At 39.1% G+C, this 18,288-nt stretch overlaps 3 protein-coding genes across 5 annotated transcripts in view; 1 reads left to right on the forward strand and 2 right to left on the reverse strand.

The window, feature by feature from the left end:
- lrp2a (low density lipoprotein receptor-related protein 2a) overlaps positions 1-6,128 on the forward strand; it is a 43,989-nt gene extending 37,861 nt beyond the window's left edge. The window contains 20 exon segments of the mRNA XM_054615716.1: positions 77-193; positions 284-421; positions 579-701; positions 810-938; positions 1,269-1,400; positions 1,509-1,640; positions 1,719-1,862; positions 1,957-2,122; positions 2,210-2,338; positions 2,455-2,678; positions 2,770-2,949; positions 3,113-3,232; positions 3,403-3,493; positions 3,655-3,722; positions 4,142-4,259; positions 4,390-4,510; positions 4,712-4,822; positions 5,394-5,510; positions 5,618-5,689; positions 5,780-6,128. Of these exon segments, the coding sequence (XP_054471691.1) occupies positions 77-193; positions 284-421; positions 579-701; positions 810-938; positions 1,269-1,400; positions 1,509-1,640; positions 1,719-1,862; positions 1,957-2,122; positions 2,210-2,338; positions 2,455-2,678; positions 2,770-2,949; positions 3,113-3,232; positions 3,403-3,493; positions 3,655-3,722; positions 4,142-4,259; positions 4,390-4,510; positions 4,712-4,822; positions 5,394-5,510; positions 5,618-5,689; positions 5,780-5,950 (2,603 nt within the window). The 3' untranslated portion in view covers positions 5,951-6,128.
- On the reverse strand, positions 6,128-11,082 carry rdh1 (retinol dehydrogenase 1). The gene is made up of 6 exons (XM_054615717.1): positions 10,985-11,082; positions 9,643-9,678; positions 9,141-9,471; positions 7,712-7,970; positions 7,360-7,523; positions 6,128-7,265 (listed from the first exon to the last, which is right to left on the reverse strand). The coding sequence occupies exons 1-6, from the start codon at positions 10,985-10,987 to the stop codon at positions 7,039-7,041; spliced, it is 1,020 nt and encodes a 339-aa protein (XP_054471692.1). The 5' UTR covers positions 10,988-11,082; the 3' UTR covers positions 6,128-7,038.
- Positions 11,083-11,216: 134 nt separating this feature from the next.
- dhrs9 (dehydrogenase/reductase (SDR family) member 9) lies at positions 11,217-16,485 on the reverse strand. Of its 3 annotated transcripts, none has more exons than XM_054615293.1 (6): positions 16,359-16,485; positions 15,227-15,372; positions 14,799-15,128; positions 13,007-13,265; positions 12,750-12,913; positions 11,217-12,068 (listed from the first exon to the last, which is right to left on the reverse strand). In XM_054615293.1, exons 2-6 carry the CDS (start codon positions 15,261-15,263, stop codon positions 11,839-11,841), a joined length of 1,020 nt encoding a protein of 339 aa, XP_054471268.1. In that variant the 5' UTR covers positions 15,264-15,372; positions 16,359-16,485; the 3' UTR covers positions 11,217-11,838. The 3 variants fall into 3 exon arrangements, with proteins under 3 accessions (XP_054471268.1, XP_054471269.1, XP_054471270.1); XM_054615294.1 differs by lacking the exon at positions 16,359-16,485 and adding an exon at positions 16,260-16,279; XM_054615295.1 differs by lacking the exon at positions 15,227-15,372.
- Between the last annotated feature and the right edge of the window lie 1,803 nt (positions 16,486-18,288).

An 18,288-nucleotide genomic window follows, 5' to 3' on the forward strand; every position in this document is an offset into this window, starting at 1 on the left:
AATGACTCACCATTCCATAAGTGGTGTATATTTCTATTGGAAGTAATACTTAAATTTTTGCTGGCTTGTGTTGCAGAGTTGCGGACTTGTCATCCCGGATACTTCCAGTGTGGAAGTGGACACTGTATCGCTGAGCGCTTCAAATGCGATGGCAACGCAGACTGTCTGGACTACACAGATGAAATGTCTTGTCGTAAGTGTCCTGCATTGAATTTTTCTGCTTTGCATTCTTTGGTGACAATTACTGTCAACTTTTTTATTTATTTTTATTCCTGACTTGCAGCGACCCGCTTTCCCAACGGCACATACTGCCCACCCTTCCTGTTTGAGTGCAAGAACCACATATGCGTCCAGCCTCATTGGAAATGTGACGGAGACAATGACTGTGGAGATAATTCAGACGAGGAGCTTCATCTCTGTTGTAAGAAGTAACACAAACAGTCACAAGTGAAGCACACACAAAACCAAAGCTTGTCAGATTTTTGCCAAGAATCTGGCAAAGTCAATATTGGCTCACAGTTTTTTTAAGAATGTGTTGAATTCTTGCTTTTTTCTTGAGACGTTCTGTTCATCCACAGTGGAAATCCAGTGTGAGGCTCCGTTCCGTTTCCGCTGTGACAACAACCGCTGCATCTACAGCCACGAGCTGTGTAACTCCGTCGATGACTGTGGTGATGGCTCTGATGAGAGACAGGAAAACTGTGAGTTTACTGTTATATGTTTTTGATATTCTTAATCGGATGTCATGTTTTATTTTTTGAACATCTATCTACAGCATCTCTTGAGTCTATGTGTTTCTTTATATCTAGGCCAAAGTCCCACTCATGGACCCTGTTCAGAGGATGAGTACAAGTGCAGTAATGCACAATGCATCCCTCTGCAGTACGCCTGTGATGATTATGATGACTGTGGAGACCAGTCTGATGAGCTGGGCTGCCGTGAGTACTTTAACAAAGAGCATATTAGTTATGACGATGAATTGTAATGGGAAAATATTGTTCTTAACTTGCAGGTTTACTTAAATTATGATAAATTCAAAATCAACACAAAATGAAAGCTTTAAATAGACATATTTTATGGTGGATTGATTCAGTACCACCACCATGACTTTAATGCAATGAACTTCTTTAGTTATTTTATTTGACTTCAAATTGACTGTACCTGATTGGGTGCAAGAATAAATACATAACATACTGTCGATACTAAGAAGTTACCTTCGTGAGTCTCTAGTTTGACATTCAGTGTGTTTTTGTTTTTGCTCCTGTCAGACCATGGCAGTGGGCACACGTGCAGTGACAACATCTGTGAACACAACTGTACTGACCTGACGCAGGGAGGCATCCTCTGTTCGTGCAAGAACGGCTACAAGCCCAGAATGACAGAAAAACACACTTGTGAAGGTAAACGTCACATCATTTAGTCCGTCATTAACTTAATCCATTTAAACACTGACACAGAAGTAGTTTTCTACATTTATTTTCTTTATTTTTTTTTTCTTTTGGAAACAGATGTGAATGAGTGTGAGGTGTATGGCACGTGTCCTCAAGAGTGCAAGAACACAAAGGGCAGCTATGAGTGTTTTTGCGCCAAAGGTTTTCTCTCTTTTGGTGAGCCGCATGGGACAGAGTGTGCTGCTCAGGGTAAGAGCTCGGCATTCACACATAAAAGAAAGTTCTTTACAAATGTTCCCTTTTATTAGTGTGTTCATTTGTGTACAGGAAACCCACCGGTGCTCCTGTTGCCAGACAACGTCCGCATCCGTCGCTTCAACCTTTCCTCTGAGCAGTATTCAGACTACGTGGACAACGCTGAGCACATCCAAGCCTTGGACTACCTATGGGATCCAGAGGGACAAGGACTCAGTAAGACTTTTACTGTAAACCTTTTAATGTTTTTGTTGTTAGCTGCAGTGAATATAAAAGTTTGGGTAACCTGTATCCCTTGGTGTTTCTGTAGGTGTTGTGTACTGGACAGTTCTGGGTCGGGGATCTCAGTTTGGCTCCATCAAACGGGCCTACATGACCACATTTAACGATCACGGCAGCAACCCAGTTAAAGAGATGGATCTGAACCTGAGATACATTGCCAACCCTGATGGCATCGCTGTGGACTGGGTTGGCGGGTAATTCACCAAGATTATGACTTAACCATTGCAGAGGCTGCTCTAAATGTCGTTCAGTTGCTCAGTATGTTTTTTATCACCTTACAGGCACATTTACTGGACAGATTCAGGGACCAATCGAATTGAAGTGGCCAAACTAGATGGGCGGTACAGGAAGTGGTTGATCCACGCAGACCTGGACCAACCAGCTGCTATTGTTGTCAACCCATCACTTGGGTATGAAGCAAAAAAAAGACCATGTTTGCATCATTAATTCCTTTGTACAGTCTGAGGAGAATTTGTATCCAGACAAAAAAATATTATTTTGTCTCTGATTATTTCTGTGTTGACAGGATGATGTACTGGACTGACTGGGGCAGGAAACCCAGAATAGAATCAGCGTGGATGGACGGTCAGCACAGAGAGGTTCTGGTGAAGGAGGAGGACCTGGGCTGGCCTACTGGGCTCGCTCTCGACCATCTGAATGGAAATAGGATCTACTGGTGTGACTCCAAAGAAAACATAATTGAGTCCATGAAGCCCGATGGCACAGACCGGAAGATCGTTATATCAGGAGGTCAGAACACCGACAGCCTGTCTGCAGAAAAAAACAAAACAGTTTTATGGTGTTTTATCAAGAATTTATTCAAATATTTTCTCTCTTTCAGACATTGGCCATCCCTACAGTCTGGATGTGTTTGAGGGACATGTGTACTGGACAACAAAAGAGAAAGGTGAAGTGTGGAAGACTAACAAGTTTGGGAAAGGACATAAAGTCAAAGTTTTAACCATCAACCCCTGGCTGACTCAAGTCCGCATTTACCAGGAGCAACGACACAACCAGTCAGGTCAGAACACAGAGTGATTCGTATAAAGAGAGAATGTTTAAGCTAACACATATCCTGTTTGATTATTTATGTAACACTCATTCCCTTGAGGCAATGTAGTGACCTGCAAAAAGGCTCTGAGCAATATCTAACAGTATTATTCTTCGTGCTCTTACCTCTTCAGTACCCAACCCTTGTAAGAATGTGTGCAGTCACCTCTGTCTCCTCCGGCCTGGTGGATACACCTGCAGCTGCCCTCAAGGCTCCTCTCCGGTGCAGTTTGACTCCAATGAATGTGATGCGGGTAAGCGAAAGCCTGAGTGCATCTACTTCCTGCACTCTTGTGTTGCATCTCATTTTGCGTTCGTAAATCCATTCTTCATGTGTGCCTGCCTGCTCCTGTGTGTTCCTGTGAAACTGTGGTGTGATATTGTTGTCGTTGATTCTGTGTATGCCTGGCTTTTGCTCCTGCAGCCATTGAGGCACCCGTTGCAATGCCCGCTGCATGTAGATGCATGAATGGTGGAACCTGCTACAGTGATGAAGGCGGTCTGCCCAAGTGCAAGTGAGTTTAGTTGTGGGTGCCATTCACACCAGTGATTGATTGATTCTCCATCAGTCATGTCCAGAGATCCCTGATATTTGTGGTATTCCACTTTATTGAAATACGCTTCAAGGTGTTGTTTTCCCAAGTAGGAATATTCTGTTTATCATGCCTTTCTGCAGATGTCCATACGGTTATGTGGGCAGCTATTGTGAGATGGGGAAGTCAAAGGGCGCTCCAGCAGGAACAGGTACTGTAATTCGCCAATTATATAAGCTTTTATTTGTTTGATCCCATGGCACTTAATTCCTTCACACATGCAGTGGTTGACATGTTGTAGCTGCTGCACACCGACTAATTCATGATATGTTGGCCTTACTGGAGCAGATCAAGGCCAAATGTGATGTGTCAAAGCTACTCAGGCCAACAAAACAGTCTGGCTCAGCATTTGCTGAAGATGTTGACTGACCAAAGCCATGGATTTGCTTAATAAATAGCCACGTAATACTTCAATTGATCACGCTTTAACTACCCCAATAGTTCAGCAAACAAATGGGTCATCCAAAGAACATGACCTGTAAAGGACTAGTCGGCAAAATGTTAATACAGTAGGAATTGTTATGATCAACACCTTATTGCAGGAGTCTAACATGCATACGTTTCCTTTAGCTGTGGCTGTTCTTCTGGCAGTTATTATCATCCTCATCACTGGAGCTTTGGCTGTCGGGGTTTTCCTCAACTACAAACGAACAGGATCTTTCATCCCCTCCATGCCCAAACTACCGAGGTATGTTGGCTTATTTTTTTCTTCTCTTTGTGACTCTCTGTTTTTGCACTTATAAATGACTCATTTGCTAAAGCTGATGCAAACAGAATTTGGATCAAAGTTCAAATTAAAGTGTTTTGCTTTTGTCCAGCCTCAGCAGCCTGGTGAAGTCCGGTGACACAGGGAATGGTGTCACGTTTCGCTCTGGTGATAATGTTGACCTCGGTCCCTCACACATTGGAGTGTCATTCATTGACACAGCCATGCAGATGGTAAGTCCTGGAAGGATGTTATTAGCAGTTAATATTTCCCCAAGTCACTGAAAGTGTAAAGTACTATCAGCACTTTTATGGGGTATTTATTGACAACTTTAGTTTTAGCACTCCATCTAGAACTGCTTGTGTAAGCAGCTGTTTAAAAACTGTGTTTCAGTGACTGTAAAAATAAATCTTATCAATATTTTATCCTCATAGGACGATAATTTTGCCATGGAAGCTGGGAGGCAGCCAATCACATTTGAGAACCCGTTATACGCCACAGCTCCTGGAGGGTTGGGTGATCCTGCTGTCATTCATGCCACACAGGTACTGCAATGAATTAATTAATTATTAGTTTTCATTTCCCACATATAGTTACATGACATTAACACCACACTAAGACTACCAGCAGTTGACTGATGTTCCATAATAACATATTTCAAAAATCCTGATATTAAGGACAATATACTGCAAAATGCACTTCATTTTGTATAAATTTCACTTTAATCACACAGAGGTTATACCGTTTGTGAACAAATGAACAAATTTATTGAAATCTAGTGAATAATGGACTGCTGGACAAATAACTTTTGTCATTGCAGAATACTTAATTATGAAAAAAAGAAAGAAAAAATACCCACACTGCTGTGTTGTTCCAAATATTTATATTATTCTACATGGACAAATACATTGTCATGTCGAAGTACAATAAAAAAAAAAAATTTTTGCAGATAATTGTTGCACAGAATTTAGGTGTGTGTGTGTGTGTGTGTGTGTGTGTGTGTTTGTGTGCTTCCTTCCTTTATTAAACTTTCAAAATGAAAGAAAATGTCATTAGATAAACCAATTCGATCAATCATCATGACTGAGGAAACTGACATGACCTAAATCTTTACAGGTGACTGTAGATGTGAGTGGTGAACAGTTGGAGAACAGGTTTGTGAACGCGGCGTATGGCGGAGATCCAAGTGTGGGCATTGTGAACACACCTTCTGTCAGCACCAAACCTGTGCAGGTGACTCTCTTAAATATAGTATAGTCATAAAAAATTATGTGAGCAAAATTATTATTATTGCTGTTATTAAGTGTGATATCACCTCACTGTTTGTGTTTGTTTTGCAGGAGTCAAAGTGGAGCTTATTCAAGCAAAAATTTAAGCCAAGCACCACATTTGAAAACCCTTCATATTCAGAGGTAAGTTTGGACACGGTAGTCACGATGAAATACGGTAACAAAACCATAAACCATTCGTTCAGCTTGTTTACCCTCTGAATTGTTCTACAGATGAAGGATGAAAAGCCTGTAGGAAGCACCGGGGGCTCTTCTGCCCCTGAGCCCTCTCCGTTTGTACCCCCCGCCAAACCTCAGAAGACGAATCGTTCAAGCACCTTTTCGCCAACCGAGGACAGTTTCAAAGACACAGCCAACCTCGTGAAAGAGGAGATCGACGTATAACCCCTCTCTCACCGACGGGAATCGGAAAAAAAAAAAGAAACACACTTTGCACAGAATTTATTTTTTTATGCAGCCTGTGTACAAAAACTCAAATTGTTTTAGGAAAGAGAAACACATTTCTATAGAATGAAGATAAAAGTCTCATGTGACTATGCCTTCTGACATTTCTTATGCCAATTCTTGTGTTAATGTTTTTCTTTATTCTGATGTACAATATGTATATCTTTGCACTGAAGCTGCTGATAGAAATGTTGATAAATAAATTGTATATTTGTAAATTTGAACAGTATGATTTTGTCAGAAAATATCTTTGAAATAGATGCTATGAATAGTTAAACATAAACACAATAACAGATGAAAAGTGAGCTGCATTCTGAATGTACAGGACTTATATGATTGAAGGTTATCAGAGAAATGTGTTGAGCAATGATATTTTTTGCCACTGAACAAAACTGAAGATGTATTTACTTCATCTTTCATGTTTATATACCTCATTTCAGGGCTGGAAACTAAACAAAAGCAAGATCAAAATAATTGGATTTTAACTTGTGCCATTCAATTTTTCAAAGATGTGAGCTATAGTTAAAACAGGTGCACAAGTTAAAATATGTGTGCAAAGCATACTTAATGTAATTGATCATACTAATTATGTTCCCTGACATCTTGTGAATTTGAATCAACATGATCATTTTTTTAGTAATGATATTGGAAAAATGGCCAGAATTGTTTGGAGCAAAACTTGAATGTGGCCATGATTGTTTTGCATAGAAATAAATGTATGTAGTTGATTATCTTGAAGATCAACACTTGACCTGATGCCTGGATGCAGATGTAGAAGGTCGTTTTATAAACACGGTGAATCAATTCTTTACTTTACAGAATGATTTATTTTGTATCATAATGAGCCCAATAAAAACTGTGTGATCATTCACAACTTGCCCATATGGTTTAAATTGCTGCTGCTGAGACATGAAATGAATAAATTTCCTATTTTGTAACACCAGTCTTGAAACTTTTTTTGAAAATGATATTGTCACAAAATATTTTTGACAACAACTATCTGTCATACTGTTTAGTTTAGTAGCCTGTTAGTCATTTCTTTGATCCTTAGGTAAAGGAAGAAACAGGTTGGTAACAAAGTCTGACACAAATGAAGGGAGGTACGACAGAGGAATCCAAAAAAACTTGGCATCCCAGCCTGCACCATAACGTGTGCGTGGGAAGCGAGCTGTCAGTGCGTGCTCCATACACCTGGTCACCTTAGAGATATCCGGACTGCACAAGATGCCCATGGAGAAGTCCTGAGCTTTCACATCTGACAGAGAAAAAAACAAGAGCAGAGGAGTCATTCATCATTTTCATTAGACACTAACTGGTTGATGAATGTCATCAACTTTACTTCCACTCACAGTCATCAAAGTATGTCTTTCCATAGGAGTCTTTGACATCTTGAGGGAGGCGGGTCCACAGCCTCCTCAGGTCAGCTTCAATCAGATCCAGTCTGGTAACACCTGTCTTGAAGAAGCCAGGCTCGATAATGCTCACTTTGATGCCGAATTGGTGCATGTCCCTCCTTGGCAGAAGAAGCAGAACAATATGTTTCATTTGTGCAGCTGAAAAGCTTTCCATTGAGATGAGCATGTGAATGAATGAAGGAACGATTGCATGCTGAACATGCAGGTTTGTTTTGTTTCTATTAACCTCTTTACAGTATTTCCTATTTTAAGAGAATATGTGATAGATCTGTTGTCTTCCCACTACCTGAGGCTGTCGGAGAAGGCTTCCACTCCCCATTTGGACAGGCAGTATCCTCCGCCGGTGAGAGACAGTCGGCCCAGAACACTGGCCACGTTTACCACCCTGCCCTGGGCCTTTTTCAGCAGAGGCAGAAACTGGAGCGTCACCTCAATAACTCCTATCAAATTCACATCCAGGACCTTTTTGAAATCCTCCAACTTCATCCACTCTGTTGGACCGATGGGTACGGCCCTGCCAGCATTGTTCACCAGACCCCACAGACCTGCAGAGAATAGAGGCGTGAACTTTACCAGCGGACATCCACTTCTCATCTTTGTTTCTCTGTAGTTGATATAAGACAATGTTTTTGATTTATTATCTTCACAAATGTATTTACAGATAGCAACTGGCTTGATTTATTTTCATCAATTAGCATCAGGCACGCTAAACTACAGTTCAGAGCGCCTCATAGGCCTCATCTGACCAGCAGCAAACTGGCAAACGTTAGAATTAAAGCCTAAATAAGGCCTTGATCTGTACCTGTACTTTTCACCTTACAAACCGGTGCATGCTATGGATATTTACATTCTGTGCATTTTATCCAAACCACTGACTGTGTTGCACTAATCTCTACACCCTGTCTCTGCAGATCAGCATTTAACACTATAGCACATTGTTATGTTTGTATTTGTGTATTTGTATTAATGTCAGGCCTGCAACTAATGATTATTTTATTTTTTAAATTAGGCAATAATTTTCTTAATCCATGGATTATTTATTTTTTATAAAATGTAAAAAATAATGACAATAATAATAAAATAAACTGCAATCCACAGAAACATTTTTTTGTTTAACTTATTTTACCTGTAGTATATGTATAATGTTTGTATGCATATTTTTTTTTTCTATGAGACATGTTTAATCATATAAAATAAATCCTCTACAGATGTACTTTATAGATGAAGCCTGATTCTGAAAAGTTATACCATTTTCTATAAAGAGGAAATGATGGTGGAATGGCATTGATCTATTTGGTTTGGAAACACCATGATATATAACATACATTACTATGGAGAGTAGTAAATAACATACTGTTTATACTGTGTTTGAGAGTTATTACCACTACTCAACCCCACAGAGACTGACCAGGCATGTTCACTAATTCCAATAAAGTCTAAAAAGCTTCTACAAAGTTTACGCTCTGGTGAGGGTTTAAGAACTTTTTTTTTTATAAATCTGTAGTTCAAATGTTTGGAGAAGCTTTACTGGGTTTCTGGCTTTTAAAAAAATGCAGACTATGAGGTAAGTATGTTCTCCCTATCTAGTAGGAGGATGAAGAGTTGATGATGGGATGCTCCAGGTTGCCTTTATCTCTCCCAGTGCCTCACTCTGACTGGCACCCTATCTGTGAGCGTGTACCCCACACCCCCCCAACACACCCCCCACTGCTCACCTCGCCCTCCGACCTCTCTGCTCACAAACTCCACCGCCCTCCGGATGCTCTCACTGTCTGTAACATCCAGCAGAAGGCTCTTCAGTCTGGGGGAGGTCGCTGCTGCCAGATCCGCTGCACCTTCCTCCGTGAGACACGCGGCCACGACGTGGAGGCCTTTTCCATCGAGCTGCCTGGCCAGCAGATTCCCAAAGCCGCTGTCACAGCCGGTGATGAGCACGTACTTGTGGTTGAAGCCGTCAACTCTGTAGGAATCTCTGATGTACCAGCGGAGGGCAGCGAGAGAGGCCAGCAGTAAAGCACAGGTCAAAGCCAGGTGTGACTGGATGACCTAAAACACAGAAAACCCCAGCTTTGACTTCATGCCTCTTTTTTTTCTTTCTTTTTTTCCTTCCTTCCAACTATCTTACACACCTTCTAAGTAAAAGGTTAATAAAAAATGGTGAAAAACAGAAGTGAGTATTTATGGGGGAAAAGTGTGAACAGAGAGAAATGAACTTACCTCTAATAAATATGTCGTCAGATTGTCATTTGACACCTGAGGGGAGAAAGTTGAGATGTGTTTATTCAGTTTAAAACGTTTAAGATCCCCCCCCTCACAGAAGCATGGAAGATAAACTCTGTATTGTATTCTTTGTTTCATTTGGTTTGTGATCATGTGATTAACTTGGGGATATGCACCACTAACGTAGACAAATGTTAAATGCATTAAAGAGCAATTTAACCCCTCATTTGATCTTGAACACACACCCCTTCACATAATAAAATAATTTAAAAAAATTGCCTGCAAACTCATAGTTCAAAATGTGCATGGTGCATTGTACTAAATAAATGGGTTTTTAACCCCAGTTTATTTCTGCTCTAGCGCCATCTAGTGGGTTAATCTGACCACTGGACCTATTCACTAAGCAGGATACATGTAACTATTTTCTCTATATATATTTCTATAACAGAGTACTTCTAAATACGAATCGCTTATACATAACACATTATTACAACATATGTAATACTAATTATAATAGCGTATGATGCAGGAAATGAGGAATTGGGTCCTTATAAAATAAGCTTGTTTGTGCTTAAATGAGATAAAAGTGAATATCCAAAATGTCAGTGTCAAGCAATTAATGGATCAGTTTAATCCAAGGAGTCCAAGGAGCCTAGACCTGGTTTTGATTAAAGCATCTGGAACTAACTAGGTACATTTACAGAAGTATTTGTATTAACATCTTTTACCAGGAATATTTCCATGTGAGTCAGCATCACATGGGTTTCACTTAAAAGAACAACAAAACAGACATTAAACCAAACAAAACGTAACTTTGAGGTTCTTTTACTTTACTTGAATACTCACATTTTATGGTACTTTATTTTACTATTATTCCAAATTTCAGAGGGATTATTGCATGCTTTACTTTGACAGCCAGTTACTTTTCAGAATATAATTTTACATATACAAAACACAAGATCAGCTTTTAAAATATTTTTACTTTAACTTCAGTACATTTTCTAAGGCATTTTGCATTGTGTTTACAACTTTTACTGAAGTAAATAATTTGAATACTTCCTCTGCCCCTCTGATATATTATCACATATAAGATTAACTGAATTTGTTTGTGTAGCTTTGTATTTCCACGAAACAAACTCCCATTCACCTCTATTGTACTGAGTCTTAGCAGTGGAGATTAGATTATAACAAGCCTATCTGCATAGCTAAACACCACAACAGGGGAGAGTGATACGTTTATTTGGGTTTTGGTGAAATGATCCTTTCATGCAATAAATTTCACTCAACCACCAGATGACATCTTATCTTTAAATTGTGTAAAATAATAATGCAAACCTACCATGGCTACAGTTCTTCATTACAGAATAACTGAACGTAAAGATCTGTTCTCAGTCAAGTCGTGTCAGGATTTGATGATGATTGTTTTCAGTGCGACTGCAGTGTCAAGGTCCATAGTGGATATAACAGCCGGGTTAAACCACCCACACTGGATTGTGTAATAGACAACCTGGTTTTGATAACTGCGTTCCCCTTTTACCTCACATTCACTCGAAAACACAACATCTCAGCCCAAAAGGTAACAAACTGTTCCCTGTATTTTTATTTTTTTTACTTTTTTAGTATTTTTAACAAAACAAGACAGTTCCTGACATTCGCCCTCTGAAAAAAGGCACTTGATAAAAATACAAGCAGTAATGTTCATATTAATATTGTAGCTAGTAGCTGTACATATATACACCTGACCATACATGCTAATATCGAAGACATACACATATCTATATGCATCTACATCTGTTCCCTGTATTTGATACTAAAACGAAATTTACATTATGTATTTGAAGAGCGGTTTTAAAGCGGCAAAGGGGTCAAAGTCCATCAAGAACAAAAGCTATACAAGTTGATCCAGTTGTGACACTGTATTTATGATAATCATATAACTTAAGAAAAGGCCAATGACTGTGGTCAAGGGCCATTACCTGAATCATAATTAAATAAAATCTTATAATCAATACGGCAGGCATGATAATGCTAAGAGTCAGAGACATATTTAAGAGATACATGTTTTATAATACAGAAAATGTTCATATGATGTCCTTTAGGCCGAAAAATTTGTTTGAGTAAAGATGAAAGCCACGTAGGTGTTATGCAAAATACCCCAATTTATTCTTCTCCCCACAACTGATTTGACAGAAACTACGGTGCACATAGTTTTGGCCTTATATCTGGGCTATTTTTCCGCAAAAGTCTATCCATGATGCAGGTTGGCATGTACGACACAGGCAACCAGAAGAACTTTGCGTCCCATCCGGCAGAGTAGCGAGTACGAGGATAAACGGCGGAGACGGCGTGCTCCATGCAGCCGACGACCTTCATCAGATTACTGTCTGTCAACATCTTGAACCTATGATTCAACATATCAATAGCTGAAAGAGAAAGAGTTCAGACAGATTATGTTTATATCCAGGAAAACGCTTTATATTACATGTGTTTTTATTCTCATTAGTTCCTAATAAATGTCTTTCTATATGGAGAACATTCAGTCTATTTTTCTATTATTAATTATGAGGAACTAAAAAGAGAACCATAGCATAACGAATTACCTTTAATTGTGTCATCAAGAAAACTCATCAAAACATAATTTTGAAAATCTGAACCTATTCAAGTTTATCTAAAACAGACCAGAATCATAAGCTATTATAGCAACTACTCAGAAGCTTAAAATCCAATGACTTAATAATTGTACACCTGAATCTCCGTTTTTTTTCTCAGAGCCTTTAAAGATGAGAAAAAAGTGTTTGTCGACTCAGAATTTCTTTGGTCCAGGACTCTTCTACGTGGTATCCTATCTTATAATTGACAACACAATCATTTAAATCTATTAAGGATTTTGCCTCAAATGGCAAAAGCAAATAAATAAAAGGTCTCCAAATACTGAAAAGTGGAGAGAACAAGTTCAGGTGAGACGTCATGGAGAACATCACAGATCATTATTTGGAGAGATGGGCAGCTCTTATCTTTGCAAATTGTTCAGTGATACCTTGAGCTATAGAATTTTTTTTAAAAAAAAGGTTATTATTATGTGTTATCAAGCTAGAGTAACTCACATGCTTTCAAGTAACCGGGTCCATATTCATCCTTCACATTCTGAGGTAATCTGTCCCAGAGCTTCCTCAGGTTCTTTTGCATTATCTCTACATCAGTCACATTGGTCTTGAAGAAACCCGGCTCAATGCATGAAACCTTGATTCCAAATGGTGCCATGTTTAAACTGAAACAGAGAGGAGGCTTGCTTGTAAGTTGAGAAGACATTTGTGAGAACAACAATGCGGCTGCAGCATAAAAAGGTTACATCTTCTCTCACCGCAGACTGTCATTGAAGGACTCCACTCCAAACTTGGACACACAGTACGGCCCGCCGAACGGGCTGACTCGCCCGAAGACACTGGCGACGTTCACCACCCTTCCTCTTGCCTTCTTGATGAGAGGGAGGACGCTCAGCGTGACGTCGATGACGCCGCATAGATTGACAGATATCATGCCCTTGAAGTCGTCTATGGTGAGCCAGTCAGTGGGACCGGACGGCAAAGCGACTCCAGCATTGTTCACGACGGCCCACAGGCCTGGAGCAGCAAAACGAGAGGAAAAGTACGCAGAGATGAGTGTCAAATGGAACAGTTCACTCCAAAATCACAAATACATATTTTTCCTCTTACCTGTAGTGCTATTAATTAATCTAGATTGATTTGGTGCGAGTAATTTTAGAGATATTGTCCCGTTGAGATGTCTGCCTTCTCTCCAATATATTGGACTATTTGGCACTCAGCTTGTTTGTGCTAAAAGTGCCAATAAATACATTTGAAAAAAAACTCAACAGCAATGTCTCCTTGCAGAACTCATGACCCTGTTACTCACAGACCTTGTTGTGAGCAGTGTGGATTACTCCAAAATATTAATTTCACTGTCCTAGAGGACAATAATAAGTTTCATTAACACTTGGTTGTGTATTAGACAATACCAGATTACACGAGCCCTTGTTTTGACAACTGCATCCCCTTTTACCTCAAATTCACTCTGAAATGTCTACTTCTCAGCCCAAAGGTTACAGCCTGCTGTCTGTGTCTGATAAAGAAGGAGAATCATTAAGTTTTGAAGAGTGGGCTCAAACAGGGACAGGAGAGTCAAAGTCCATCAAGAACAGAAGTTTTATAATTTGATTGAGTTGTGTTTAAGATAATCATATACCTTAAGAAAAGGCCATTGACTGTGGTCAAAGGCTTTTATTTGTAATATATATAGATTAGAATTTATAATCAATATGGCAGGCATGATAAAGTCTGGGGTCAGAGACATTAAAGAGCCAAACGTTTACATGAAATGTTTATATGATGTTTTCAATGGTGTAATCCTTCGAGTACAAATATTTGTTGAATTATCATAAACAAGTAAGAGGAAAATATGCATTTCTCATTTTGGGGTTTAACTGTCCCTTTAATACCCACATTATTAACACTTTGCCTGGAAGTAAAATCAGTGCTTCAGGCTGAGAGTTACATTGATGTTAGTAGAATACTCCGACACTATGGGAAATAGGATCTCTTTCTTGCAGAGAGTTACATGAGAATTGATACCACTTTCATGTCTGTATGGTAAATATGAAGGTACAGCAAGCAGTCGGTTAGCTGAGGTTAGCGTAAAAACTGGAAACAGGATAGCACAACTATCCTGGCTCTTTCTCAAGGTAACACCATCCACTATGAAGTCACTATGCCAGACAATCACTTCAGTTTTGGTTTTTCACAACCGAGATATGGTGTTTTATTAAGTGTTCTTATAGGCGCTGGTAGGTGGATTTTATCACATTTGAACAGAGCCAGGCTCATTGTTTCCCCTTGTTTCCAGTCTTTATGCTAAGCTACGCTAATTGGCTGCAGGCTGTAGCTTCATGATGAACAGACAGACATGAGAGCGGTTAGAAATATTTATTTAAGACGCATTATCAGTACTAACCATTTCTAATATAAACAACATGGACAATATTGTTGATTCAGCGGAAATCCTATGAATGCTGTAAACTCTGAGATTAATACAATACATGTGAGATAAACAGACATTAAATGGGACCATAAAAAAACTAGTCCCTCAAAGCCACTTACCCTTCTGTCCAACGTGATTCTTGATTAAAGCTGCTGTTTTGCTGACACTCTCTGAGTCGGTGACATCCAGGTGAAAGGTCTCTAGTCTGTCGGAGGTGACCTTCTTCAGCTCATCCTCACCCTTCTCAGTGTAACAGGCCGCAATAACATTGAAGCCCAGCTTGTCCAGGTGTCTCGCGAGGAGATTACCAAACCCAGAGTCACAGCCAGTGATGTAGACATATTTATCTTCTCTATGGGACACTCTTTTCCTTTCCTTGTACCAGCGATAGACAAACCAGGGAGCTACCAGTCCGACGACATACAGGAACATTATTTCTAAAAACCAGACTGTTAAGAGTTAAATGAAAAATAACTCAAATTAACACTGTGTAGATGTATAATGATATTCTGGCTGCAAATTAAATTAAATGTTCAGAAAAAGATACTTTGAGATAGTTTGAGATAGTCCGTGCTGCGGAACATTTTACAATTTAGGTGTCAAAAAAAATCTCCCAACAAGGTCAATGGAGTTGCTTTTCTGGAGCTTTCAATTGTAATACACAGTCTTCTTCAGCAGATGGAGTTCTTTTAGCTGTAAATAATAAATTCACAAAGCAGTCAGATAAAATGTAAATTCCATGACAACTTGGCATACTTCATTACAGATTGGGATATCAGCTACTTTTTCCAGGGTCAGCAATGGATTTTTAATCTCATAGGTTTAGATAAGTCCTACAGTGATCCTACTTTTTTGACACATCCCCATGCTGAGCAAACACTAAACTTATGATCTCAAACTGAAGATATTTGAACAATTCCAACCTTATCTTTAAACTGTATTGAACACGAAACTGAGCCGTGGAAAAACCTGTCTGTTTCTGTGGGTGGATCACAATGCTCTCAGGAATTGCTCAGTGTTACTCAACATGTAGGCACATATTTGTGCGATGAGTCCTCTGTCAGAAATGCACCTTTAACAATGTGATGCCTCTCAAACTTAAAGTCCATCTTAAGCTTTAGTCTTAAAATGATACTGATTATGGAATCTTGGCCATTACATTTTCCCAGGTCCCAAGCTGACATCTTCAAATTGCCTTTATAATAATAGACACACAATGTAGGCTAAATGTAAAGGCAGAGGCAGGAATTGCCATTTTACAAATAAGCAAGATCAACTGAGACTGAATATTGTATACTGGCTGCAGCAAACTGACTGATAAATCTCAATGGGTGATACAAGCTCATAAAACACTAAAATATGCTCTTTAAATTTAATTTTTTTCGACCGACAGTGACAGTCACTTTACCATCAAAAAAAAGCAGCAAAACCCTCAATTGAACATTGTAATGTTTGATATTTTTGCATGAAAAATGGCATAAAAAACGATCAATCGATTAACAAAGCTGTTTCCAAATAATTCCATGATTATCATTATTCCCAATTCAAAATGCTACATATTAGGAAATATACAATTTCACCATGTGGACGGAGAATCATAGGACAGCCCGTGTAGTTTCAGGTTTAACTAGTTGAACATCTCTTTAAATGGTGAAACCAACAAAAAAAGAGGAACTTACGTGTTTATTTTCTGAATAAAACAGTGTCGCGAGGAAGAGCAGCAGGACGTGAATCTTCAGCAGAGTCGGCGGAGAGGAGGAAAGTGTTTTTCTTTTTCTTTTCCTACTTCATTTAATTTAAATGGAATTTAACTTCCGGGGATCTCACCTGTCCTCCTCCGCCTTCTTTTTCACGGAAATGATGTGTTGAGACTGCCATCTGCTGGAGGCTGCATGATAAAGTCACATGGATAGACATACATATCTATCTATCTATCTATCTATCTATCTATCTATCTATCTATCTATCTATCTATCTATCTATCTATCTATCTATCTATCTAGATAGATAGATAGATTATCTATCTATCTATCTATCTATCTATCTAGGGTTCTCAAAGTTCCCAAAGTTCCCCATGCTATTCTTTCTGATCATCTTTTGATAACTAATAGTAATGTAATAATTAATGTAATGATCTATCTATCTATCTATCTATCTATCTATCTATCTATCTATCTATCTATCTATCTATCTATCTATCTATCTATCTATCTATCTATCTATCTATCTATCTATCTAGATAATCTCCTATCTAGATAGATAGATCATTACATTAATTATTACATTACTATTACTTATCAAAAGATGATCAGAAAGAATAGCATGGGGAACTTTGAGAACCCCTGCTCTTGTGAACTGTGACATTTCACCTGGTTTGCAACATTCCTGAGGTTTATTCCACCAGAACCGGTTTAACGTACATTGATCAATTTGTTTTTGTCATAAGATAACAGTGATCTATGTATTTATATTAAGTTTTAGATGTGTGTGTATATATATATATATATATATATAATATATATATGGGGCAATTTTTGGGTAGAGTAATTCAATTGGTCTTCTCCTTTGAAGTAAAAATGTAAAGGAGGGAATATTGTGCCTCAAAATATTACTTAAATTTATAAGGTTAAAAGCTTTTTTTATTGTCATTGTGAAACACAGGGTGCACAACGAAATTCAGTTAGTCCCATATGCTGCAGAAGAAAAGCACACACATGCAAATCTACACAAATCTACACACATCTAAACTCTATGACATGGTTGATTGGGGAGGATGAGTTTAGGAGTCTCACAGCCTGAGGTAAAGAAGCTGCTCTGAAGTCTGATGGTTCGGTATCTCTTGCCAGACAGCAGGGTAAATAAACATGGCTGGCGTGGATATATTGTAATATTCTGTGGTCTCGTCGCAGGCACCTCTTGTCACCAATAACACTGATACTCAGTAGATGAGTACCAATGATTTTCTGGGTGGTCTTGATTACCCACTTCAGAGTCCTCTTGTCCTGGGCAAATCCCAAAACAGTTTGTAATGTTTCCATTCATGATGCTTTCTTTTGCTCTTCTTTAAATGTTAACAAGAACTTGTCAAAGGAATATTTTGAGTAACTTTGTTCCCCACCCGGGTGTCGCCCTTAAGTGGCTCAACCAGTTCCTGCAAACCAGTCAACCCTCCTTGTCTGCTAGCCCCAAGCCTGTTCCCCAATTTACCAACCTCCAGCCTGTGAGCAACCAGCCTCCGCCTTTGATTTCTGACCCGTCAGACAACCTGTTCTCAGCCATCTCCAGACCAAGCGGCTACCTCCGGTGCTGAGGAATAAGGCGGTGCCAAAAATAATTGTTCTTCAAATGGCCTTTTGAGGCTGTCTCCAAAACCAAGTCAATCCCAGAAGACCCTCATGTTAAAATGTCCAACTTTACAGCAGAAATAAACATGTTCCCAGCCCTGGACAAAAATCATTTTTTGATCACTATAGCTAATGGAGGGGGAATTTTGATACAACACACCCGTTTACATTCTGAACATTAATATAGCAGCAAAAAACGTTTTGCTGTTTAATGGTAGAGTAATGTCTACCTGAGCAGAGAGTGAAGTCGCTCTCCCTCTGTGTG

The sequence above is a fragment of the Anoplopoma fimbria genome, chromosome 16, assembly GCF_027596085.1.
Source record: "Anoplopoma fimbria isolate UVic2021 breed Golden Eagle Sablefish chromosome 16, Afim_UVic_2022, whole genome shotgun sequence".
Lineage (NCBI taxonomy): Eukaryota > Metazoa > Chordata > Actinopteri > Perciformes > Anoplopomatidae > Anoplopoma > Anoplopoma fimbria.